Here is a 27,614-nt window from a genome sequence, read left to right on the forward strand (position 1 = left end):
GCATATTTACACTGATGCCTCCAAACATAGTGAGTGTGCTATTCAGTAAGTCTATTAAATACTTTAGAAAGAGCCTTTTTCATATCTAACCGAGGCATGACAGCTGGTCTGTCATTTGACCTTCATTAAGTTTGAGAGACATCAACCCACGCTCACACACACTCATTAACACGTGTGTGTGTGTGTGTGTGTGTGTGTGTGTGTGTGTGTGTGTGTGTGTGTGTGTGTGTGTGTGTGTGTGTGTGTGTGTGTGTGTGTGTGTGTGTGTGTGTGTGTGTGCATGTGCATACACATGTGGTAAGACGACGTTGACTCTGCTACAGTCTACTTTGAACTTTCCACTGACATTTACTATCGAGAAAACGAGAAACACGTTCAATGGAGGACCAAGTAGGCCTACTTACTTAGTAAGCTCCATGTAAAACTTTTTCTTTGTATTTTATTTTTATAATAATAAAACATTAAGCCCATTTTTAATGTTACATTTCATACTTGGGTTTGTTTAATTCTGACCTAACACCCATTGTTTACATCAGCAGCCCCATCTTCAATAAAATAATAGGGACGTTATCTTGCCGGCCAATCCCTTCGTTGCCCAGAGGAGGAACATGATAAGAGAGCCCATCTCTGATTGACTTTACACCTGGCTAGTCACCATGCCCCCGGTTGCCATAGCGCAGGCCAGGAGAGCAGGACCCCAATCAGATAGTAAGATGTGGTCCACATGTCATATAGAGAGGGACCGCACGACCAGTCTGGCGCATAGTCTGAATACTAAACCCAGGGCCGCTTCTTCACATATAAAATAGATAGCATAGCAGATACCTAGAATGAGAGAGAGAAAAGCATGTGAGTCTTTTATATTTAGCCCCACTCTCTCTTGGTTTATGGTGTTCTGTGGTGTTTTCACAGCCTTTCGTTATCGCTTGCCACCAGCTCATCAATGTCAATTAAAAGATTCACGTCACACTCTGTTTCCCCTTTAGTCTTCATCTTTTTGATTTGTGTTCAGCCAGAACAGGTCATTGACTGCATCACAAATTTATAAAAGAAAGTGACAATCATAGCAAGACAACATGAAGGGATTGAATTTTAGTAGTTTGTTTTGTTGTTGCCAACATTTACATGAGGAAGACAGTTGTACATACCTGTAGCGTTTGTTCTAACCGATAAAGGGCCAAGTGATGTTGTCAGCAGGGAATACAAATGTCAACAGAAAACACGGGAAAGGGAACAAAGGCGAGAAAAAAAAGAAAGTCGTGGGCAAAGTTCTCTGGGTTTCCGACTTCCGTGCGGAGTACAAGAGTCAAAGTCAGACACAGGTGGGCGATTAACAGGCTCTCTAGTTGGAGCTCCTGCACTCACGCCTCGGCTTTGCTGCATCTTCGAGGTAGAGAGGAAGGGGAAGAGAGAGAGAGAGAGAGAGGAAGAGACTGAGATAGAGAGAGATACCACAATAATGTCGTCTTCCAGGGGGAGGGAGATACCGAGATGGGCCGAGGCAGCTGTGGTTTCCACACCAAGGACAGGTTTGTGAACAGGTTTATAGAGGCACAGCAGCCGTGGCAAAGCTTTGTTGTAGGGCAGATGAAGCGGAGAACAACAACAACAGCTGCCAACTGTAGAGCAGCTTTCATCTGCTTGACTGATGACTCAATTCTTCATCATGGAGCTGAAGTGCTGCACCAGCCCAGCTGCACCTTTCAGCGGGGCTGGTGGGACTCGTCATCGGTTGGCACAGAGAGCCAGAGATGCTCGCAATTAGCCTGTTTGACAGGAAAAAAAATGGCCACCGTTTCATTCTTTAATAAATTGCAGAAGGCATATGGATACAAGGAATGGATGCACACTTTGCATGATGGAACTGTTTGTGTGTATGTGTTTTTTTTGAGTGTGTGTGTGTTTGTGTATGTTTTTTGAGTGTGTGTGTGTGTGTGTACACGATGCATCAACTTCTGCTGGCCCTTCTGCTCTTCTTTAATAACTGTAGCTTCCTTCCTTCCTCCTTCCTCCCATCAATGAATGAATTAATTTCCTGTCTTTGCTTTCCTTCCCACTGTTTCATTCTCTGCCCCCCCCCACTGAGAGCAGAAGGCACGTCGTTCTGATTGACAGACACCCTGTTCCATCTATTATTCAAAGACTTACTTCCGCTAATATGTGGTTTTCGCAGGAAAAGCAGACAGAGCATGCCTGCTGTACATCTTCTGAGTGGTAGAGTGAAGAAGCTTCATAAAAGATTGTGTTGAAAATGCATGTAGGGTAACCGACTCTCACCATCGTTCCGCAATAGAGACGTTATAAAATATCCAAACCAATGTTGAGGTTCTCCACATTTCTTACATGGATGGCAGTGGCAGAGCTTCTCAAAGGAAGGATCACAGTTACTTATGCTGTTACTATTACCACACTTGACACAGCTATGCACACAAATGTTAACATTAACACTTCAGAGGGCCGTTGAATTCGTCTTTCACTCATGGCTATGCTTTTGGAGAACTAAAGACGTGCTTGAAGTGTGCTGCTTGATCTTCCTCGTCTTGTCTTCTCTTGTGGAGGGAAACGGTTGTGGGAAAGTGGTTTACTCTATATGTCGTATCTATTATTCACGTTTAAAAGTGACATGTTTTACCACCAGGTGTGAGTGTGATTAGCTGTTAGAAGCCGTTTGGAAAATCGTTCTCTTCTGACACAACAAGTCCACCTAGATGTTCGCTGGATAGATGAGCAATGTTTGCTATGGAACACTGGGTAAGCTGGTAGACTACTACTATCTATCCAGCACACATCTAGCCGGACACGCCCAGTTGTGATGTCAGAAGAGGTCGATTTTCCAAAAACTGCCTTTTAACTGCTAATCACACTCACTCCTGGTGGTATAATATATCACCTTAGCTGAATCTTACCGTCAGAGATTCGTATTTCTTGACTTTCAAGAAATCAACTCTAAAATTGATATGTATTTTATGTAACATATCTATTTAACATAAGTGTCATCAAATGCAAAGTACAGTATATCAGATTATGATTTAGCATATCATTCAGTTCCATAGACCATCTGAAATGGCCGAAAACCGATTTAAGATTATAGCCGCGATGTTGGTTAATGTGCATCGTTGTTGACTCTGCCCAAATAGTCCATAGGACCTATCTCTTTTTCTCCCATATTCTGAGCATTGCTCAACTCCTCTGCGTTTAGCGCTTTCCCAATGTTTCTCTCTCTTTGTCTCTGCCTCCTTATCTCCCGCCCCTGACAGCCAGTCCATTTGACGAGTTCAACATATATTCCCTTTCCATCCCTACTCTCCCTGCCATTCCCAAGCAGAGCAGATATGGCCCAAATCAAATCAAATCCATTCTTCCATTCATTCGCTCTTTTCTGCCTCTCTCCTCTGATTGACCCTTCTTCTCACGTCACAGAAACAAGTAAATCAATCAACAGCAGTAAGCGCGCATATTATGAGCTCCTGACTTGAGCCAGAGTGATCCAGAAAGGGTGGAAGCTGGTGAAGATCGGTCTGTTGCTAAGAAACTGATGAATGGAATGGAATCACAGTAACAATCTGCACCTGTGTTGCTCTACATCAGAACAACGCCAATGTCAAATAAATTAGCTTAACTACTCATATATATTTGCTCTCTTAATCAGCCTCCATTGGGATTCACCTCACCCTCAATGGAAAAGAGAGATAGAAGGCTGAAGGGAGAACTGGATGCAGTTCTTTCAAGAAATAGTCTGAAAGTCTGATATTTCTTTAGCAGCCTGTTGCAGAGACAATTGTTAACCAATCAATATAAGTTGACCATTAAAAAGACAAGGCAGTGGAGATAAGGAAGGGTGAGTCCATTGCAGTTTGAGGATAGACAAGATGAATAAATGATGATGGAAGATGCCCTAAGCCGTGGGTATTGTAGTTGGCAGTGAATTAATGTGTAGCAGACTATTCGTTTTTGGCTACCTGGTATAAAACTGACACATGTTTTAAGGTTGAGATGATATCGGTGTCTATAGAGTTCTTGACTCGATGCTAGGTGTGTTGGGGGACAGACGGAAAAAAATGGTTTGGAAATGAAATGAGAGACACCATGTCCAGCTTGTATACTAATGATGTCCACATACGTGTGAAGTGTGTGTTTGTCGGTATGTGTGTGTCCTGTTTCTTATTTCATCCTATCAGTACCAAATGTAATATTCAGTGTTGCCTGTCTATACATATTAATGAGATCCAACTAGTCAGCCCAAGGCTGTGCTACCACATACACACACACACACACACACGCACACGCACACGCACACACGCAAACATGCACACATGCACACACACGCACATGCATGTAAACACACGCACACATACGTGGACACACACATACACACACACGAACACACACATGCATACTCACACACACGCACACACACAAGCGCACACACACATACACACACACCCACACACACACACACACACACACACACACACACACACACACACATCTTCTCCCTCTCCTTGTCTCAACACCTCCTTCTCCCACTCTCGGCCTTTCCCTCCTCCTCTCCTTTCCATCTTCCATGTTTACCTGCAGCACTATAGCCGAGTACGTTGGTCTCTTTGCAGAAGCATTAGTTATTTAAATGTCAAATATGTATGCGAGTGTATTGTGTATTGATGTGTGTACTCGCTATGGGTGTTCTGCTGGCTCCGTATTATCCTGTGAATCCCTGCACCTCTTTATACCTGTATATCTTTTTCTGTTGCTTTGGGCCTTACTCAGCACTCTATCCCAGGCCCGCGGTGCAGCATGAATGGAATGATTTACAAACAGCGTGGCCATTAAACTGTGCTCACCGTTCACCCACACCCCACCAGACCTCCATCCCTCAGCAGCATGCTGTCTTGATCACACACCCCTGACGTTCTCCTTCCATACAAACAGCCTGAACGGGGAGGCAGAGAAAGGCTACAGAGAGGAACACAGCAGAGGCTTTGAGAGGTGGGGGGGCCCTGTGAGGGTGGGGTGGGCGAGGGGAACAGAGTTACAGGAGTTTGTTCCAGCATTGTGAATCAAAAGATAAGACTCGGCAGTAATTCTTGGCGGATGCTGGGCTGCTACCAGGAGGCCACGCGTTCCCATTTCCGCATTATGGATGTCCGAACCGGGGGGAAAACGTGTTTTCTCTTCTTCGTTTTTAATGTTTCAGTTTCAATTTGGATAGCTCTATGTAGATGTAAACTGAGGAGCAAATGTGTGTTTGGGCAATTTATCTGTGAGCGGTGCTAGAGTTGTATACATTTTTCAGATATTGAAGGGAGCTTGTTAGGGATTGCAGCATGAGCATTCCCCCGTCGTAGCTTTTGAATTGTAAAGCTAATGTCCCAATTGGAACAACTCACAGAGTGAAAACAAGGGCTTTAACGGCATAGTTCTATTGTTGTTTTGGCCCAAGTATTCGACCGAAACGCAATGCATAGTAAAATCGATACACAGCTTTCTCTCTCTCTCTCTCTCTCTCTCTCTCTCTCTCTCTCTCTCTCTCTCTCTCTCTCTCTCTCTCTCTCTCTCTCTCTCTCTCTCTCTCTCTCTCTCTCTCTCTCTCTCTCTCTCACTCCCTCTCTCTTGCTGGCTGGCTGGCTGGCTGGCTTTCTGTCTCTCTCTCTCTGTCTTTCTGTCTCTCTCTCTGTCTTTCTGTGTGTCTATGTCTCTCTCACTCTCTCTCACTCTCTTTCTCTTTCTCTCTCTCTCTCTGTCTCTCTCGCTCTCTATCTTTCTGTCTGTCTGTGTCTATGTCTCTCTCTCTCTCTCTCTCTCTCTCTCTCTCTCTCTCTCTCTCCCTCTCTCTCTCTCTCTCTCTCTCTCTCTCTCTCTCTCTCTCTCTCTCTCTCTCTCTCTCTCTCTCTCTCTCTCTCTCTCTCTCTCTCTCTCTCTCTCTCTCTTTCTCTGATGGGAATGAGAGGGCAGAACTGAGCGTGCTGTGAACGCCCCCTGAGTGGAGGGCGAGCCAATAGCCCAGCAGCTATCAACAACTTGACCTTTGATGAAACAGTTACCTCTGAAATCATGACCTCCATTGTAACACTGCGCTCTTAGTGACTCATGAACACACACACACACACACACACACACACACACACGCACACACACACACACACACACACACACACACACACACACACACACACACACACACACACACACACACACACACACACACTCACCAACACACACACACACACACACACACACAAACACGCACGTAAACACGCACACAAATGAACCGACTAAGAACAGATCAAGTCATATCGTTATTCTGTTGTATCAATACATTTTCTTTTATAACAAATAATGAATCTTTCATTATCAGTAATGGCTTATGGAAGAGGATAAAAAATAGAAAATGATACATACTAACCCTAACCCTACAATGCTATTTTACCCTTATTAGATCAATCCTTTGTGTAAATTACCTGTCCTCAAAGTATATTTGATGCGTCTATACCGGCCCAATCCTTTTCCGTTTGCTTAACACTACCATGGTCAGGGGATGGAAGAGGTAGGGACATAGAAGCATAACAAGATAATTAAGACCCATCTCCGTATCTCTGCAATCACTCCGACGGGCTGGAGTGACACAGGGGGGTTTCAACGCCTTGTTCCCTCCTGAGTGATGAGTGGGTGAAAACTTTAATCTGAATCTTGGGGAGGGAAAGGTCGTCCCCCAGACCGTTAATGACTGAATAATAACACTGAGAGGTTTGGGTGCATGCCACTCTGCTGATCCCTCATTAACACAGTGTTTGATGTGCAACCAGAGACAAGCAAAACAACAACAACAACAACAACAACAGTATTATCGGTACCAACCGCGGTGTCTGTACCACCACCACGCTTGTTTTGGATCAGCCTGCATCCTCAGAGACGTGGAGTAGTTGAGATGTTTTTACTTGGAATATTGATTGCAAGCCTGAAGGGGTTGGTGCTGCATATTAATGAAGTTTGATGGAGGTTAAATGAGGTTAGTGTGTGAGATGGAAGTATGGCATTCGATATAGATATGAGTAGGGTAGAAGATACAGCAAGAACATCCAAATACTTTTCACAGTCAGGCACTCTCTGCATACTCGTTCCTGCAGCGTTGATGAACGTACGCCTGCATGTGCGTGCATGTCTGGGTGTGCAAAATCTTTTCAGTTGCATTACAGGACTTCTAGTAGTTTTGTATTGAACCTCCTCTTATGTTGTGTTCTTTATCCTGACTCAAAAGGTGCATTGTACCTCATTCAGACTTGATTGGCGTCCTGGTGATCAGATTGACCCTCACTAACGACATGTCCCTGTCCTTCTTTTCACCCCCTCCTCCTCCTGCCCGTCGCATCTCTTCTCTCGGCTGGCCTGTGAAGGAAGTGGAGGTGAGTACCCTGTGTTAAATGCCCCTTGATATATACTTTGACAGCAGTGAGTCCACATTATATTTAAAGCCCATTGAAGAATCACCCAGCCTCACTCTGAATACCAGGAACCATCAATATGTGGACCTGGAGCCCGGTCATTTTTGCACTTTTACCCTTCAGCATAATCATCTGCAGAGCGTACCGCCCTATAATTTGCACATATTTGCATGCTGAACTGTTTCACATTAAATATGGTGCTCCTACATAACAATGATGTAGTCACTCTCTACATTTTGTGTAATATTGTGAAAATGCATATGGTGATGAAGTTCTGCAAATAGAACACTCCATCTTGGTGGACACAATAAACCATGGCAACCGCAGTTAATTATTTTTTTTTAAAGAAAAACAAAAAGGGCTAGGAGCAGGAGAGACCGTAAAGCAATGGGGAATCAAGCTCCATCACTTCCTGTGCAAGCTAATCTAATCTCAAATCCTAACCTAAATCCACTTAAGCAATTGTACAATGAATGCCTCACTCTCACCCATTATACCACACACACAAACACACATACACACAAACAAACAAACAAACAAGCTAACAAATAAACACACTCTGGTCTGGGCCCTATCTTGCAACCAGCGCAATTGACTTTCTACACCGACGCATGCATCGTTGCTACTTTGCACCCGGCGCAAAGCAGATTTCCCCCACAGCAAACCTGCGCCACTAAACTTGCGCCCTGAGAGGCGTGTCGGCGAAAAGCAGGGGCATGTTCCGGCGCAAATGATACATGGTGCTATCCGATAAAGCAGTTGCGCAACTGACTGACAAATACCTGGTCTAAGTGCACTAGCGGATAGCGCAGTTGGTGTTGCTATTTTGACGTACCATTGCAGGTCGGTACTGCAACATAAGCTTACATACCAGTAGGCTATACACAGCATAAACATGCAAACGATTCGCCTAATTGAAATATAATGACGATGATGTGGATTGTGGAAAAAAATAATTACATAGGGGCTGCATGAATGAACACTGTAGTAGGCTATGCCATGCATTAAAATAATAATAATAACAATAATAAACTCGAGCATAGTAGGCTATATCCCAGCCTTCCAAAACAAAATCTCCTTTTAGGGTAAATTATAACGTTGGTTGAATTATTTGTGAAAGAACAGCTGATACAGCGGTAATAAGTTGTATTTAAATCAATGCATCTGCAAACGCCGTACAGCAAACACATACTATCCTGACACCGACATCGTGTACAAGCCCATAACTTTTAGTATTGATGAGTGTTTGATCGTGAAGTAACATTGTTTTACCGCGATCGAGGGTTAAAAAGAATGAATGAATGCAGGCGCGCGTGTGTGCATCCATCTGTTTAAACACACGCAAAATAAACACGTAACACATAATACAGTCCATGGCAATGTACATTAACGGGGGGACACATGCATATTAGGAACACAACTCGATAACGATAATGTATACAATACTGGTAAGAAACGATGTGTGTTAATGTATTGCCGCATATCAATAAATAGACCCACAGTTGCAGACACAGGACCGTAGATCATATGTGTGTTAAGTTTTCTTTGCCGCAATTTACATGAGGACTCAGTATTTCAGAAGTTGTACAAGAAAACGCTATTCCATGTGTGAATTAGGCCATATTATTTGGCCATAAACTGAGCCATTTGAAGTTTGAAATTCATGTGGTCGTGCATCTGAGTCATCGGAGACTGCAAACGAGCTGTCAAAATATCAACTCGTCAGGTTCAAATGCGCTCATGGCTCTTAAAGGGAATGGGAGATGGCACTCTCATTGGTTTATTGCACGTTACGCCCAAACCACACCTACGCGTAATTAGGCTACTTCAGGGCAACCCCTTTTAGATTTGCGCCGGGCGCAAGAGTAATTTATCCGCCGGTATAATTGCAACAGCGGCAGAGACCCGCCCACAAAGCTACTTCCGTTTTGCGCTTCTCACTTGCGTTTCAGACCTCTAAAATAGGGCCCACAAACACAGAGCAGTAAGAGCTATGGATGGGTTGGCACCTCCAGCCTCAAGGGGGCTGGAGCTGAAGGATCACAGCGGCCCCACCCGGGTGCCAGACGCCCCGAGACACCAGCACCTCTGTCACGTCTGAATGAAGATGATGCTGACATGAAAAGGCGTCATGGCTGAATATGCTTAATCTAATGTACTTTGAAGTGTGTGTGTGTGTGTAAAGGATAGAAAATAGTTTGTCTGGTGAGGATAGTGAGTTACTGAGGGGTGTAAACTGAAGACCCTTTATAAAGCGGTGGTGATAAGAGAAGATAACAAGATGAATAGAACTCAATCGGTGGCAGAATTAAAGGAACATGTCTAGACATGATGTTCACCTTCGTCTACTCGATGCAAAGCAAGGTTATCTAGGTAGGCAATGCTAAAGTGGGCTGGCTTCCTAGACAAAAAGTAATTAGAAAATGAGTCTTTGCAAGAACTTGGTTCCCTTGTCATTTAGATCGTATCTCTAAAAGCTTGGCCTAGAAAATAATAATTCGGAAAAACAGTGCACTGCAGATCTGACCCGAAGATGGTGCTTTGGTCTACAGATAAAAATAGGGAGGCTCTGTTCCTCACTAATCAATATATAATGAACACTTAAAATGGAGCGGAAAATGTGCCCTCAAATTAGAGAGAGAAAAAACAAATTGCCTTGGTTGTGGGACACAGCCAAAGCAGCAGCAAAAAGATGACGGGATGAAAATACTCTCTGCCCATTTTGTTTTGTAAGACGCATACGACTAGGGACTAGAGACTCAACATGACGAGCAGAGACCATCCTCCTCTGATGTCCTGTCCAGCAGACATGGAGACTAGAGGGATGTCGAAAGAGATGGAGAGAGAGAGAGAGAGAGAGAGAGAGAGAGAGAGAGAGAGAGAGAGAGAGAGAGAGAGAGAGAGAGAGAGAGAGAGAGAGAGAGAGAGAGAGAGAGAGACTCAAGAGGGAGAGGGGCTTTGATCCAATATGGGATCATAACAAGATTCAGTATGACTATCTTCTGTGAAAAAGAAACCATCGCATATGAGAGCAAAGAGCAGACTTCTACCAGAGCTCTGGTCCTGTCGTGATGCATACCAAACTGCAGGGCCCTCTGATGTACAGGGAGATATCATCCTCAGCCTGGAATCACTGGATCTCCACCGTCTCTCATCGATTTTTGAGCTCAATCACTGCTCTTACGCCTGATCATTGAAAACTATCTAGACAATCAAGATTTCCACCATTTGTTGTCGTTGTTACTTTCATAGATTGTCTTTTGGTTAAATTTGACCAACAGTGATTAGAAGTTTAGAACAGTTTTAGTTTTATGTTCTCTGTCATACTTTTTATAAGGCTGCTTTGTTCACGTCACCACAGCACACCCCCTCCCCTTGGCTTGCTTGTCTGGCGGAAGTACAGAGACAGACGCAGAGGTAGGAAGCACTTTATTGTTCTAACTTCTCTTCTTCTTCACCCCAGGAGGACTACTTCAAGAGCTGGCCTCCCGCAAAGTCTCTGGACCAAGGTAATAGTTGTTGTGTCACCTAAGGAATAACCGGATGCAAAAGACATGTCAACACTTAGCCCATTACCAATGAAATCCTTTTGGGTGATTTCACACATGAATGTCGGGAATCAATGCCGAAGAACCAAGCCGTGCTTCCCAACCCTTGACACAAAAAAGATGGTGTATCAGCAAACCAAATTCAACATTCTGCGATTAACAACAATTATTAACAAGCTATTAATCTGCTAGTCAACGACTCTAGTTGAATATTTATATCACCATGTTGGATTTAGTAGGCTGCTCACAGAGATTGCCATGGAAAATGTTGTAGTTTGTCTGGTATTACTGATCCCAGGCCAGGCAGCGTGTCAGACAGCTGCATGTTTAGACAGAACCTTTCTCGGCATCGACTGCTGTTTGTCCACTAAAGCATTGTTCTGTGTTGTGTTTGTGCAGCTGGTTCAATTATGTTTCCTGTCCACCTTCCATGTCCGGTTAATAGCAGTGTTGTTAGCATTCTCTCTGATTCTGTCTCTCTGTGTCCCTCTCTGGCATTTTGGACACTGTTGTTATATTTCCATGGTATTACAATGAAGCAATTTCTCTATCTTTATGTTTGACTTTTTCCCATCCCTATTTACTATTTATATATTTGTCTAAACTCTACGCTTCAACAAACACAAACACACACGCCTATGTATACACACAGACACACACACACACACACACACACACACACACACACACACACACACACACACACACACAAACACACACACACAAACACACACACACACACAGACACCCACACACACGCATACACACAAAAAATAACACTTACACACAAGCAAACACACACACGCATACACTTGTTTTGATTGATGGCCCCTAGGATTTACAAGATGAATATCGCAATTGTGTTTATCAACACATACATCAATTGAATACACAAACACAAAAACACCAGGTGGCATTTGATAGCTCGCTTGTGCCATATTTTGTAAACATCACTATATATTTGACCCTTGTGGTTTGATTTAAGACACTGCCCCATTTCGTCTTTATAGCTCTCTTAACTTCATTTTCAGTTTCGGTAAATAATCGCGAGAGATTTAGTTTTATCACCAGAGCACTGCAGTCTTTCTGTGGAGTCTTTTGTCCAACTCCCTGGTGAGCTGTACAATGAGCTTGGCTGTTTTATAAGGGGATGGGGGCCGGAGAGAGACTCTCTCCCATTGGTGGACAGAGACTCAGCAGGGTCATTCAGGCTCTAAACTCAGGTGACTCAGATCAAATTGCTGCCCTTGAAGCTATGGGGTGTATTATATAGAGCTTTAAACAACTAGTTTTTCAAACACTAAGTCTTTTAGTTTCTTCCACCTCGTTGGTATGAGTTTGTATAAAAATGATTGCGGCTTTGAATGAGTTGAATATTGAAATATACTTTGAATGCCACAAAGAAAGAAATAGCACAACAAATGATTATGTTTTTGCGGTTTTATACAGAAGTCTATAGATGGAGCATACAACATCGATTATCAGGAGTTGTATTTGTATCGAGGTTATGTCAATTCTTCCTGTCGACAAGGCTGCAGCATTATGCAACTCAATGTGTTTCTTAATAATTGGGAACCAGACACACAGAAGCATGCTTCCTGCTTCAGAGCTAAGGAAACAAACCCTGAATAGATTAGGCAGACTCTCTGAATATTTCTCCATAATGTCTGACAAGCTGTTTCCATAGCGAAGGTCCATCGGACGTGAATGGTTATTGTCATTCCGCCCAGGTTGCCGTCAGCAGCCACAACAGGCAATGACATGTCTGTGTGTGTGCGTGTGTGTGTGTGTGTATGTTTTTGCATCTGTGTGTGTGTGCGTGCGTGCGTGTGCCACTCATGTGGGTCAGATGAGGCCCCTCCCTCCCAGACAGCTGGCCTCGTCAGACCTGGCGCTGATCAGATGAAATCTGGCTGCGTCGCAGGGCGGCCGAGGATGACCTTGGGAGCAAGCATCAAGATGAAGATCACGCGGCAGGAGCCTCCCTCGGGTCCTCAGTTAGACTCGTAGCAAATAGCTCTCTGATCATCACATTATCACTGTCATTGTGTTCTCCCTGATTCCCCCCCCCCCCGTAATATATGGAGATGTTTTGTTCCATTCTGATTGTATAACGAGCCCGACCCTAATGATACACTACATAATTTGTTGGCCTTATCGTGAAATCGACCCAGAAACTGTAATGGAGCCATTACAGTTTAACATTCCTCCCTGTGAGTGTAGGCGGCGATATGGAACCACGTGTGCACGTTTCTGCCCGAGCCAGCAGGCACACACATACACACAAACACACACACAGACACACGCACACACACACACACACACACACACACACACACACACACACACACATAAACTGCTGCCCTCCCTCCCTGACCCAATTGAATGAATGCAGCAATCTGCAGTTAAACCGGCTTGTAGCTATTAAAATGTCAGCCTTGCACTGACATTTACTTCAATTTCGTTTCCATTTACAGCCAGGTGGCAAAATTGGTGTGCGGGGGCAGAAACTCACTCACACACCCACGCACTCCTGCAAACACACATGCACACATACACATGCACACACAAATGCTCTCCCACGGCCGCAGGTCGGTCAAATGCTCCTTCTCTCACTTAGACGCAGTATGACAGCCGGTCAGATGAGCTTTACTCCATCGTGGTGATCCACGGTGAGAGTTCACTGCTGGCCTTAGCGCCTTCTGCAGAATATTAACCAAAAAGTCCTTCAACCATTGCTCTATCTAACAACACTCCCTTCAACACACCCACAACAACATTTAAACTGCAATAGTTAAGATATCAATGCATCCAATCTTTACTAGAGAGAGAGGGAGAGAGAGAGAGAGAGAGAGAGAGAGAGAGACAGAGAGAGAGAGAGAGAGAGAGAGAGAGAGAGAGAGAGAGAGAGAGGCTGCTGTGTTTTCGGTCTCTGGGTGCTCGGTGTGTGTCCACCGCTCAGTGCTCTGGCTGGGCCCAGGTGTGGGTCTGTTGATAAAAGCGCTGAGCCTCCTCCAGCTCAGACACACCTCAGCCCCCCTGGCTCAGAGCCTCATCCGCCTTTTCTTCCTTACTCTACGCCGCCCACCGCCCCCACACACACACTGGTATGTCATGGACAGGAAGGGTGCCTGGAGATGCACTAGGAAGAGGGAAAAAGAGCCCAGGGCAGGAAGAATTAGTGCTGACCAATATGGTTTGAATGTAAGAGCATGTCTGTCCTCGCCTACAATATGCATCCTCATCCATTTCCACCTCCATTACTTTGGTCTTTCTTTCATGCGCTATGTATAGCAGCTCTTCATTGCCAGCCTCCTCGCAGAAAGCTTAGTTTTCATGGTTTCCTTGATAAAATATGTCGTTTTTTATTTAGCTTTGTGGTGTTACCCCTACGTTTGCTTTGGGCATAAGCTTATCATTTACCGAGAACCACAACAACAATGCCCCTGTTTATATTTATAGTTTAAGCTAAAAAAGCTGCGCTATTGTTTGATGCAGCGGAGAGTCAGGCAGTGTGGATGTCCCCATGAAATATCCATAGCCTTCGTTTATTTATTCCACACATAATGCTAGTGTTGGCGTTATGCGTGGAGCCAGTATTTCCCTCTGAGCTTGTTCATTTGGGGGCTTATGTTTTGTAATAATATTATTATTATTTACTGATGGGTAGACAATGACCCAGATCAAGATTGCTTGCCAAGTAATAATAAAATCATAATCCTATTATGCAGACACTTTCCTCAAACTGATGTGTGTTCCGTCACTCTGTTTACCTAATTAGATGACATACAAATAACAACGTAGTTACCATAGCAACAAGTTTGGGGGGGGCCACTGAAAAGGGGGGTTTTATGAGGAGAGGCTGAAAGGCTGACCGACCTACAATCACGTTAATGAGCCGAGACATATCTGGGCTGGAAAGGGGCAACGCTCCCACTGATATCAGCTATTCACAGTAACTAACCCGAGCCTGTCCAAAATCTTGTCATTTATCACTCCATTCAATCCAAAACGTCTGGCACAATCATATGGGATATATGTGTATCTGTATGATATAGAGTATGTTTCTCAAATAGGGGTACGCATACCCCTCTGGGTACTTTGAAGGGTAACAGGGAGTTCTCAGACACAAGTATTCCACCAAATAATCGGTTGCACAACTTATAACATGGAACAACATTGTTCATATTAAATAAAATTGCCAGGGGTACTTAGGTGTAGCAATACCCTGGGAGGAGATAACGTTGTAAAAAGAGTTCCAGAACCACTGAGATAGAAACATGAGAACACTGTAGTACCCAGAGGGCCCAGAGTTCATACGGGGCGGTGTGCACGACTCATTGGCCCTTTGGGGAGATGTGATTGCGGTTGGCGATGTCTGCTGGTTCCGTGCTTCTCACCGTGGCACTTCTGTACTTCGTGTTAACTGTCCTGGTTTTAATGGTTTCTCTCTACCGTGAAACGTGAGTCACCATCACCGCCCACACGCACCAACCAACCTTATCTCCCTGCCACAGGGAAGATCCACGCACACAGGCACGCACACAGGCGCGCACAATGTACACCACACCCACACATACACAATCACACAACCACGCATACATAAACAAACACACACATACACAAACACACACACACACGTACATAAACACACACTAAATACACCACACACGCATCAACACACACAACATACAACGCACCCACACATAAACAAGATACACCACATATGCATCCAACCACACACAAACACAAAGTACACACAAACACTCGCAGGCAGTATAATAAAGAGTATTAGAGCCTGCTGAGGCACAGAGAGGACACATTAGATACTGTTATTGTGCAATCATCAGAGTTTAATCATGTCAGCCAAATGAATGGGACTTTATCAGATGAGCTGAAATTAATATTGCCTTAATGACTGAAATTACTCTGATAGCATGCATGAATGGCGTGGTTGCCTTGGGACACCGAGCCCTAGCAGACAATATGTAGGATCCTAGGATGGTTATTAAAATAAAACCGGGTAATTCTGTTAGCGCACCACCAACCACTTGCCCCCAACCCTCCAGGTCAGGGAGAGGGGCCAGTGTCAGGGGGTCTTACCAGGCTGGATCTATGGCTTTACAAGCCTCCACCACAGCCAGCAGCAGCAGCAGCACAACTCCAGGCCAGAACGAGGCTGTGAATCGATGGAGCAGGACTGTTGCGGTGCTGCTGAAGTCGCTGTTTTAGCAGAAGGCACAACACCCAGCTCGCTGTAGATCAGTCGGATGGAGGAAATATGGATGCTGGTGTTAGCCTTTTTGTTTCTCTATCTGCCCGCTGAGACCCGTCGGTAATGAGCAGGGTTGTAATTCTCAGCGCCCTATTTCAACGCTGACACCTACAACGCGTGTGAGCGTGCGTGTCTGTGTTTGGTGCCAGTTTGGTTCTGTGCTGTGAAGGCATGAATCACAATCTGGGAATGCATGAGTGTGTGTTTGTGTCTGTTTGTGTGTCAGTGAGAGAGGTTTTGGAGATGAAGGGGATCCCTGTAAAAGAGTGCCAAATATTTGAATGGGGAATTTGTGTGCTGCAAATTAATTTAGATAACACTTCTGAATGTGCTACAGACAACATTCGACATTTAAGAGTAATGTTTAGTCTGTAAGCAAAAGGCTTTACTAAAACTATCAAACCGCATCCTTCCATAATTCTGTATTGGACAAACAAATCTTTGATCCAGCAGTCCTGCTAGAAGGACTAGCATCACAGGACAATGCTACATCTGGCAGTGCTGGTGCATGATAGATAGAGCAGTCCAACAGCCCAGCCACTGGACTGTACCAACTGGTGGATTGATCCATCCGTCATACGTCAGGGTGGACACGCCCACATTTGATGTCACTCTCGGGTCGATTTTGAAATGGGGCCCTTAAAATAAATATAAACGCAAATAATGTTTACCTTTTTTGTGAAAAAGTCATCAAAGAAAGAAACCAAAATCAACGACGTGAAGGGGAGGCTTTGTTTTTGTTTCTATCTCTTAAATTGTAGGAAGCGTGGCATGATGCCAAAGTCAACGTTCAGCCGCAGCGTCTTAGACTCCGCTCCCCACAAAAAGCCATTAGCTTCTCAGTGTGGGTTGACGCCGCATTTTTTTTTCCAGACTACAATTAGCCCAGACAGGCATCTCAGGTGGTATGAAGGAGATGACAATTATCAGACATGGAGACCCGCTGTTATACAAGCCTATTATGGCCTGCCGCGCGGAAATTCAGACACCGTGATCAGAGCTGGACCCCTGATTATTGTTGTGGAGGCTTTAGCCGCGGGTCACTGCTAAACCTAGCATTACTGTCAGTTGGCTGCAGGTCTAATATCAGATTTAGAAAACAGGGATATTGTAATGATAGTAAAATACTTGATGGAAAAGTAACCAAACTCTATAATTTAACTTCGGTAGCAGTATGACCAAGGCTGTCTCAGGTGCAACGAACAGTGATAGTAATATAGCTTGATACTTTCTGATGTACCTGCTGCTGATATAAATGGCAGAATAAACTACTGCATGTGAAGTGATCTGACTCTGATATGAACCACCGCTATGAAAGTTGATAGCAAATCGTGTTTTATGGTAGCGTGTAATCATTATCTCTGTTCAAGATTGGAAAAGAGGGGCATGGTGGATGCTGCTAGGATAATGTAGGGGATTATGAAGCTCAAACACATTTTCTGTATTTCATGGTTTTATGGGGATGTCATATTTTCTTATATATTTCTAGTTTTGTTTGTTTTCTGAAAAGGTCGTATACCTGCTTGGATTCTTAGTTTCAAAGGAGAAACAATTTCAATTTTAATGTTTATTTTTCGCTTTGTAGAAACAAAGCAAGGAAAAGGCTAATACCACAGTGGCAATGCTATGAGATTGAGGATGGCTTGAGAGAAGTGATGCAATTTCCACAACCGTTCCGACTGAGTAGGCCTCTATTATGCCACTTTATTTGGTAATGTTTCGCTCCCAAGAAAGTTTTCCGTGTTCCAAGAGACAATCTGATATGAGTCGTTTTAGGAGTCAGGGGCTGGCTAGTGAAATAGAGGGCTTTGAGGTAACGACTCAATCTCTTATCCTCGACAACATCTCATAGCAGTGTGAGAAGCGAGGAAGAGTTTGAAGAGGGAAGGAAGGACAGAAGGTTGGAAGGAAACTAGGAAATAATGAAGGAAGGAAGGCCCAAAAAAATATCTGGTCGGGAAAAACCAAAATGGAAAGTACAATTGAAAAATTATAACAGCTACGATAAGATGAAGAGAGAGCGATGAAAATATGGAGCACATGAACAAGAAAGGAAATTAAAAACATAAAGTCCCAGGGAACCGAAATAAAAAGATTTGGGTTGTAATGGAATGGAAAGAGACAGAAGATAGATGATGGGGAAAAGTATGTGAGAGAGAAACCAGGTTTCCTTCAGCAAGGCATCTGCAGACGAGTTGGAGCCCAGACCTATTCCCTTGCCAGGGGCTGGCTTTTGGAGGGAAACTCATAGTCTGCTGCCATAATGGATCCCACGATGGCGTCATTGGTGCAATTAGAGGACTCTCGCAAAACTAGGTCTTCTACAGGCCTCCAGCAGGCAGCGGAGGGAAGGAACAGAGCTCATCAGACTGCTAACCCATCCATGGTTATCTTCTGCTTGTGATCAGTATACTATACCTGCCCGTTAACATGTTACTTTCTAACCAGTGGCCTCTCAAAGCGCTTAACAATTATGGCCCTAACATTCTCATTCATACACCGCCAGGTGGTGTCAACTGCTTGCCTGGAGCAGTTAGGGTTATGTGGCTTGCCCAGGGACATCTCGACACTCAGCTAGGGGGAGTTGGGGATCAAACTTCAAAGCTTCCGGTCGCCAGTAATCCCACTCTGCCTCCTCAGCCACTGCCGCAGTACAGCGACCAGTTATGTATTCATGTGCATCCATGAGGGGAGGTGAATCGATGAGCAGAGAGCAGAATTCATCATATTTGAAGAATTAATAGATATCCAGTTGTAGAATACGGCAGGTTGAATTTTGCCTCATGGCTTGACTGTGTGTGTGTGTGTGTGTGTGTGTGTGTGTGTGTGTGTCTGTGTGTGTGTGTGTGTGTGCGTGTGTGTTATTGAGGGGGGGTGTGTGTGTGGGTGCATGTTGATGTGTTTGTAGCTAGCTGCGTAGCACCATATAATATAAAATAGTAATAATCAAATTTAATACTGTAGTGTATTTCCATGCCTTTGAATGCAGAGTGTGTCCATCTGTGAGTGTCCTTGTATCTAGTCCTGTTAGGAGAATAAATAGTTTTCTTTCTCTCGATTTATCATTTTTCATTTTTCTTCGGGCATTTGAGCTCAACGTGTTTGTTTAGTCTCCCCAGCTACGTTAAAATCTATAATGATATTTTGCTATGTTTTAAACGCCATGTTTTAAATTTCCCCCGTGTTTATTTTGTTATATCGCACCAGCCTCTCCGGAGGCGTTTCATCCGCTTTCGTCCTCCTTCTCCCCCTCCCTCCCCCGTCCCTCCCCTGGTGAGGACTCACATCCCCAGGAGTAAACTCACTCTGTCCCTCCCTCTCTCTCTCTCTCTCTTTCTCTTTCTCTTTCTCGCTCTCTCTCTCTCACGCTCACTCACTCACTCACTCTCTACGTATGTCTCTCTCTCTATTTGTGTGTGTGTGTTTCTCTGTCTCTGTCTCTGGGGCTCTCTCTCTCTCTCTCTCACTCTCTCTCTCTCTCTCTCTCTCTCTCTCTCTCTCTCTCTCTCTCTCTCTCTCTCTCTCTCTCTCTCTCTCTCTCTCTCTCTCTCTCTCTCTCTCTCTCTCTCTCTCTCTCTCTGTCTGTTTCTCGTTCTTCTCCCCCTCCCCTCAGGTTAGAGCAGAGCATCATCTTTTTTAATTAGTCCTGCTGAAGCCTGAAAGTGGAGAACGTATTCTTCATGGAGGTAGTTAGAAGAAAACATTCAGGAGGGAGGGGGGGGTTGTGTGCGTGTGTGTGTGTGTGTGTGTGTGTGTGTGTGTGTGTGTGTGTGTGTGTGTGTGTGTGTGTGTGTGTGTGTGTTTGTGTGTGTGTGTGTGTGTGTGTGTGTGTGTGTGTGTGTGTGTGTGTGTGTGTGTGTGTGAGTGTGGGTGGGAAGGGGGGGGGGGGGGGGGGGTGCCGGGGCTGTCACTTATTGAATCTTTGTCTTGTTTATTTGTTCTTCGGTAGAACACAGCTAGGGAAATCAAGAGACTGAGGGAACGTTGAACTGGAAAGAACGAGGCCTGATCGCTGGTCAATGACGCCGTGTTCCCCAGTGACCGCACACGCCTTCTATCAACCCTTCTGCTGACTACCTATTAATGTTATTAATATTAATAGGCCATTAATTACTAGCTTTCCTTTCAGTCCACGTCAGAGGACTTGGTGAAGATAAAGTGTTCTCTTGCTCTCCTCCATGGGCCGGGGAGAGGAGAAGGAAACTCATGAACTGCTTAGGGATGACATTTTAAACATAAGCTTTTGCTTTTCTCTCCTTTTTATTGTTGCAGTACAGTAGGAGTTCATCTGATAACATTGTGTGGGTGAGGGTGATGAAGACTTAAGCAGAAGCGTCTTACTTAAATTAGAGTCTGCTGGAGAAAACGTAATGGTTTAATTGCGGTCTGTGCGGGGAGTAGCATGCACAATATTAATTGCTGACGCACACGCCGGTCCAAACACTGCAGAAGCTCAGCATCATCGTGTCAGTATTTATTTGTGTCTGTGGAGACCAAAGCACAAACAGACTCGATGCATCTCGACCTCCGTCTTCCTTGTCCTCATCTCACCATAGGAAATGTAACTTAAAAGTTATAGTCCACCGAGGCAAAGTTTCTCAGAAGGCTTGTTTAAAAAATAACTGACTTGGACATCGCAGACTTTACTTTTCTTTTTTTTGTTTGGTTAAGTGAAACATTATGCAGATCCGCATTCTCACATCTCACAAGGTGATCAATGCCTGTTTTTGAAAGTTGAGTGAACTTTTGCCTAACGATTAATGCAAAGTCAATCTTAAATCCCTGTGTATAATAATATTGATTTCAACTTCAATAAAAAGTATTGTGATCTATAATATAAAAACCCTGCCACAGCTGTGCAGTGCAGCAGGATGGAGAGAAAGATGGAGAGCGGTAGAGAGAGAGACAGAGAGAGATCAACTAGGCTGAGCTGGATGGACTCAGCAAGTCAATAGATGAAGTCACCTAATCCACAATCACCCATGCACACTGAATAGTAATGAGCCCTGTTGTGTACCATGGGTGACTGTGGCCCAGCGTGGCCAGGAAGGTCCTTAGAGAGGTTCTTTAACGTTGTCCCTGCTGTTATGATTGCATTCCCTGTGGAGGCAGCCGTGTTGACTGGCTACTCTGGCCTTCCCAGCCCTTATTTAAAGTCGCCTCGTGTGAACTGGGTTACGTTACGGCAAAACACTGATCATAAAATGAATAACAAAAAAACATAGGTAATCAAAAAAATTATGATAATTCAACCAGGAATTGTTCTGCAAACAGCTGGAACATAAAAAACACATTTAACTGAAAATAAATTAGTCCTTAATTCTGTGGTACTTGCACTTGGTTCTATGAACATCCTTTCTGTACTGACAGCGATATATTGATGCACTTCTTATGACAAATGTACTTATTGTAAGTCGCTTTGGATAAAAGCGTCTGCTAAATGCCCTAAATGTAAATTACACAGCACCAAAAATGTCTGCTCTCCACCCATCGTCATCATCACTATCCGTCACTTTGACCACCTTTAGTTCTCCTGCAGATCTCCAGTACTCCTTCCCCCCCTTCTCTCACTACGCCTTCCTCCCCCCTTCTCTCACTACTCCTTCCTCCCCCATTCTCTCACTACTCTTTCCTCCCCCGTTCTCAACTACTCCTTCCTCCCCCATTTTATCACTACTCCTTCCTCCTCCTTTCTCTCACTACTCCTTCCACTCCCATTTTATCACTACTCCTTCCTCCCCCGTCCCAGAGGACATTCCGGTGGAAGCAACCTCTTTGAGTCAAATCCAATTTTTCTGATTATGGGATGTTTCTTGTGGACAGTTATCTGTGTGGGATGGGACATTATGTGGGCGAGTTTTATTAGTTCAGTGTGTTCGAGAGAGAGGTGTTTTTGTATATGTGTGTGTGTGTGTGTGTGTGTGTGTGTGGGTGTGTGTGTGTGTGTGTGTGTGTGTGTGTGTGTGTGTGAGTGTGTGTGTGTGTGTGTGTGTGTGTGTGTGTGTGTGTGTGTGTGTGTGTGTGTGTGTGTGTGTGTGTGTGTGTGTGTGTGTGTGGGTGTGTGTGAACCTATTCGTGCGTGTATTACACATTGCTGTTTAATATTCCATTTCCCTTGAGCCGCTGAGGTCACACACACACGCACACACACACACTAATCCTCAAGTGTCCTGCGACCTTTTGTTGTCCGCACACCGGTATCCATCCCCCCCCCCCCCTATCACTCACCCCCTCACAGGCACTCTCCACCCTGGCAGTGACTGATAAAGCTGAGGCCAGACTCTAATGGAGTCGGAGAGCCTTCAGGTTTCATTGACAGGCATCTCCTGTGGTTGTCATGGCACCCGGCTGACAGGGGGACCGAGGCCTTTTCGTTTGCCTTCATAATTACAAATGACACAGCTTTACGTTTGTGGATTTAATTAATGCATGTCGTTTGTCTGTCCCCCCACATCATGTACAACAAAGCAAATGATTTGTCTCAGAACTAATTATTCCGTCCACGTGTACATCAAAGATGGCTGCTTTTACCAGAACAATGCGCCGGAAAAGAACGTCTAACCCTTCATACTTAATGACTCTTTGTTTCTCTTTATGATCTGAGATTGTCACCATGGTTTGCGTCGGCTTAGAGCTAAGGTTAATCCTCTTACACTGGACGTGGGCGTATAAATGAATAGATTTGTGTCTCTACTCGGGGTGTCGATGGGACTGCTTCCATGGACCAAACAGGACATACCGCGTCATCCGAACCAGGAGCTGTTACTCCTGTGATTGACTGTCCTCGTAAACATCCATCCCATACAGCCGGGCTGGAGCGGTGTAAAGGGCAGGGAACAGATGTGAGGCCGCTGCGCCTCCCGTTCCTTAGTTTACAGTGGTGATGGTGCACTGATTCTTGGCCGTTGGACTGTTGGAACAGAGTTTTATGCTTGTGATCTCCACTGAGCAACTGCAGGGCGTTACCTGACTTTCATAGTCGCTTAGACACTAGGGCTAGGCTGCAGGGGTCGGTTGGCGGTGGAAACACTATGGCAATCTCATACCTCATGCATGCATTTCTAACTTCTAACCCCATGCAAGTATGCATAACAACTGTCCTTTCTGTAGTGACATCATATGAGGAAGAGGGTGTGCCCTTATATTGCTGCGGTGGTTTGCGTGTGTGTGTGTGTATTTTATTGCGAATCATAAATCAGGGAAGGGCCACAAATGCTGTAGGATAGCATTTCTTGGTTGAATGATGTTTCACAACCTCATTGCAAAATGTGCTTATAAAGGTTTTACAAGCTCTCTGAAATTGTGTGTCTCCCGGTGGGTCTGATGTCCAGTTCTAGTGGTACAAATCTGAGACGCTGGTAGAGTCTCTCTCTCTCTCTCTTTCTCTCTCTCTCTCTCTCTCTCTCTCGCTCTCTCTCTCTCTCTCTCTCTCTCGCTCTCTCCAAATCTTTTTTCAAACACTCTCACACTCTCACACCGACCCCTATTGGAGCACTAATGGAAGAAAGCTCCAATCTTGTATTATTAGGAGCCGTGCACTAGTGCGTGAAGCTTTGATCTGTCTGCGCTGAACGCAGTACTCAGTTGCCTTAAGAACCATCACTGGCTTTTATCATTGGGATGAACCCTTTGTACCACTAAGACTATGTTTCCGCCTTTAGTTTCCACAGCAAACCCCTTTGTTTTTGCATCGTTTGCCTCTTGTTTCGGTTGTCTTTTCTCCCAGGCCCACCGGCACCTCTGCTGTCCTTGGGTAACTTTCTGCCTCTGACCTGCAGGTGGGCCGGCTCTGTTAGCCTGGCGTGAAATTCAACAATGTTCAGAGTCAATGAGGCGCTTTGATCTCGGCCACCTTGGATGCAGGCCAGCTGGGCATCTGTTGCCACGGCGATGATGATGTCACCTTAGAGAGGGAGACGCGTAGGGAGACGGGCTTGGTGTTGTGAAAAGTTTGTTTGTTGTGAGAAGGGTTGGCACTACGGAGACCCTGGTGTAATCCTGCTTTCTTATTGTATCCCAATCTCCAATATTTCTGGCCAGCTGACAAGACTGAATCATCGTAGAACAACAACAAAAGGTCAAATCCTGGCAAAATGTTTATCGATCTCCTTATTTGCTTTGCACTTGTTGTCCCTGTTCCCTTTGCCGTAGGTGCGTACGCGGCTAGGGACCCCTGTCGAAAGGTCCGCTGCCCTCCGCACAAGGTGTGTGTCAGCCAGGACGCCGTCACCGCCGTGTGCACCCGCAGGAAGCAGCCGGCACCAGGGTGAGAGCGGTCGCCTCCGATAAGAACCACCCTGATACTGACACCAGCTGGCTGGGGATAAGCACTGTCAACGCGCGCCGGCGGACGAGGGTCATGAATAAATCGTCACGTTCGTTTTAAGAAGGGTTTTGTTTGGTTTTGTTTTGATGATAATATGATATTTTCGAGTGTAAAAAAACAACAAGTGTAATTCCAAGCATGTTAGCTATCTGTGAAAGTGCCTTTGGTGTTTTCCATTTAAAGGCTCTGAAGAACACAATCAATTCACTTTGATGCCTTTCTTTGTCTGCAACAGCCTGCAGACCGCCGTCACACCGTGCGCTCTGTGGTCCTTGTGTCTTCACCAGCACCATGTTGATCCATTTATGCTTTTCCATTTTTCAGTTGAAAGGGCTCTTCTCTTCCTCCGGAAAAACATGTGAAACATTTTGCAGAAGGCCTATGATTAAATTGAAATGGTTTCGCAAGGGCAGAAGGGCAATTCTGTGTTTTTAATATATATTTATTTGTGTCAAAGCCTTGCTCTGCTAGATATATCCAACACACAATTATTAACCTTACGTTTTAATCGTCCTTCTTATTCATGCCTTGAACTGTGACATTGTTTTGACAATGAAATAAATTGGAATGATCAGAATTAATTGGGTCCGCAAAATCTTCTCCCAGCAGGACACATTTCAGCTAAATGATTTAGTTAGAATATAAAAGCAACATCCCATTTCTTTAGTGTAATGTTTCTACAATGTGTGTGTCTGTTGATAAATTAAATATATGCCTATATGACATACTAATATGATTTCACCCTCATTCAATATTTGTCTTGTGTTGACTTGAGACGTGCTGTCAGCTCGGGAAGAGAAACTTGCCCAGATTGCTGAGTGTTGACAAGTGTGAGGAATGTAACTGAAGATGCTTATGGTGGATTGTGAGTCCCTGGGAGACACCTGGGTGTGTGCTACCTGCAGGCAGCCAGAGTAATGACTCTGACAGCGATGTTAGAAACCCTCTACTCCGGCTGGTGCGATTCACCTGGCTGAGATACCTGCACCCAAACAGGAGAGAGAGAGAGAGAGAGAGAGAGAGAGAGAGAGAGAGAGAGAGACTGTCAGAGTGCACTAGCAGTTGGAGGTCATGAAAACAAGATCGTGGGCTTGTTTCCCGTCACCATGGTAACGGGTGCCAACCAGCTGTGTTGGACTTTGACTTACGTCCTGTGATACCGCCCTCTTAAGCAGCAGAGCCACGTCCACTAACCGCTCCATGCGCAAACGTCAGGCCACGCTGACGGTTGACATTGAACACAATCAGTATACAAATAATGATGTCATCATTTATTGATGAGTGGAAGAGGTGGGTTGAAGCAAGCGTTCGCTAGCCAGGGTTGTAGCCTGGCGATATTTGGTTACCGTAAGGGAGTTAGGGAGCGCTCATTAGATGTGGCTGCTGTTAGGGGTCAGCTGTCCTCGGGGCATGTCAGCTTTAGGTTCCCCCTTAGGAGAGCTCCAGGATGTGTCTCATTGGCTAGGAGGCATCCTAGCCAATGTGACACAGCTTTTTTGCATAATATCTGAATACAGATACAAACATTCTATTAAAAAAAATCCTTCAACAATGTAAAGCAGTTCTACACCATATATGCATGTTTTGCGTACACTATGTGTGTGTTTTGGCAGATGAATGTGTGTATGTACCCCCTGATTTCATTCTCTGTCTCTTTCTTGTTCTGTCTCTAACAGTGTAAAAGCCAGGAAAGGAAGTGTAGGCAACAAACACTGGCTTGAAGCAGGCGCTCATGGGAAATGTAGGCCGTGTTCAGGGAGCCGTTCCAGTTCTGTATGTGGCTCCGATGGCCATACCTACTCCTCCAAGGTAAGCCTCATCATTCCCTTCGCGTGCTCCGAAGGTTGTTCATCTTTCATAATGAATGCCTCTATCTCCCGCTCTCTCTCTCTCTCTCTCTCTCTCTCTCTCTCTCTCTCTCTCTCTCTCTCTCTTTCTCTCTCTCTATCTCGCTCTCTCTCTCCCTCTCTCCCCCTCTCTCTAGCTCTCTTTCTCCCCCACTGTGTCTGCAAGTGGAGGTCATTTGTAAGTAATTATCTGATGGCTGCTCGGTTGTCTTCCTCATGAAATGTATTCGGTGTTGCACAGATTCCTAGGTACTGTCATTACGGATGAGTGCTCCGCGGCCTTCCGTTGGTTTTTCCTGGGCAATGAGATTCCGTCCGTTCCCCAATTTCAAGGCCTTTGATTCCCTTCCTTGTAACTATCCCATTCCTCTTTAATGTATTGACTCTTGTCCGGTTTTCCTGGCATTGAGGCTAATGATTGTGGTCTGAATAATGGCAACCTGCTGTACTTATCCCCCCCCCCTATGGGGGTGAGTGTCCAGGGAGTGACTGAGAGCCAGGGTTATTATAGCGTGAGTCGCGCTAAAAGGACCCTCATCTGTTTCTCTGAGGCCGGCCTATTCATCAGCAGGCCCTGGGCGTGTGCAAGCCAGCGTGCTCCATAATCGTTGTTGTGCCCTATGCTTAATGTAATGAGGCTGATCTGGGGATGGCTGCTTGTAGGCGTTTGACTGCTTCTCCCTGCTTTATTGGCCGGACACCTGGCAGAGTTCACTTTCGTATAACCTATCGGAATTAAAATGGTGGAACGAAGATATGGCACAGACCCAGAATGCTAATAGGGGGACAAGAATGACTTTGGCTCCTTTTTAAATCAATGAAACACCATTTTGTGTTTTGCATTTTGCCAAAAGCGAATGGCAAAATGCAATTGACATTTCTCACAGCAAAAGCAAATAGCAGCCCATCATAATATAAGTTCTTTCTTTGTCTCTGTTCCAACAGCTCCTCATTTGATATCGAGCTGCTGTTACTTTGTCAAAAAATCAACAGTACATTTCAGGGGGTGACACCAAGAGAAAAACGTTGACTCCAACTGCAATAAAGTTGTAGAAGGAGAAAAACAAGGCTATTTTTGGTGTGTTTGTTATTGTGCGTGCTTGTGCGTGTGTTTTGTGTGTGTCATGGTGTGTGTGTGAGAAAAAAGATGTAGTCAGTGGGTTGTTCGGCACCTCTAAT

At 44.8% G+C, this 27,614-nt stretch overlaps 1 protein-coding gene across 1 annotated transcript in view; it reads left to right on the plus strand.

Moving 5' to 3' along the window:
• The window catches only part of LOC115552860 (testican-1), a 69,597-nt gene that overhangs the window by 26,012 nt on the left and 15,971 nt on the right, over positions 1-27,614 (plus strand). The window contains exons 3-6 of the mRNA XM_030369223.1: positions 7,392-7,400; positions 10,903-10,948; positions 24,414-24,528; positions 26,265-26,397. Of these exons, the coding sequence (XP_030225083.1) occupies positions 7,392-7,400; positions 10,903-10,948; positions 24,414-24,528; positions 26,265-26,397 (303 nt within the window). The remainder of the gene's footprint in view (positions 1-7,391; positions 7,401-10,902; positions 10,949-24,413; positions 24,529-26,264; positions 26,398-27,614) is intronic.

This window comes from Gadus morhua, chromosome 10, assembly GCF_902167405.1.
Source record: "Gadus morhua chromosome 10, gadMor3.0, whole genome shotgun sequence".
Taxonomy (NCBI): Eukaryota; Metazoa; Chordata; class Actinopteri; order Gadiformes; family Gadidae; genus Gadus; species Gadus morhua.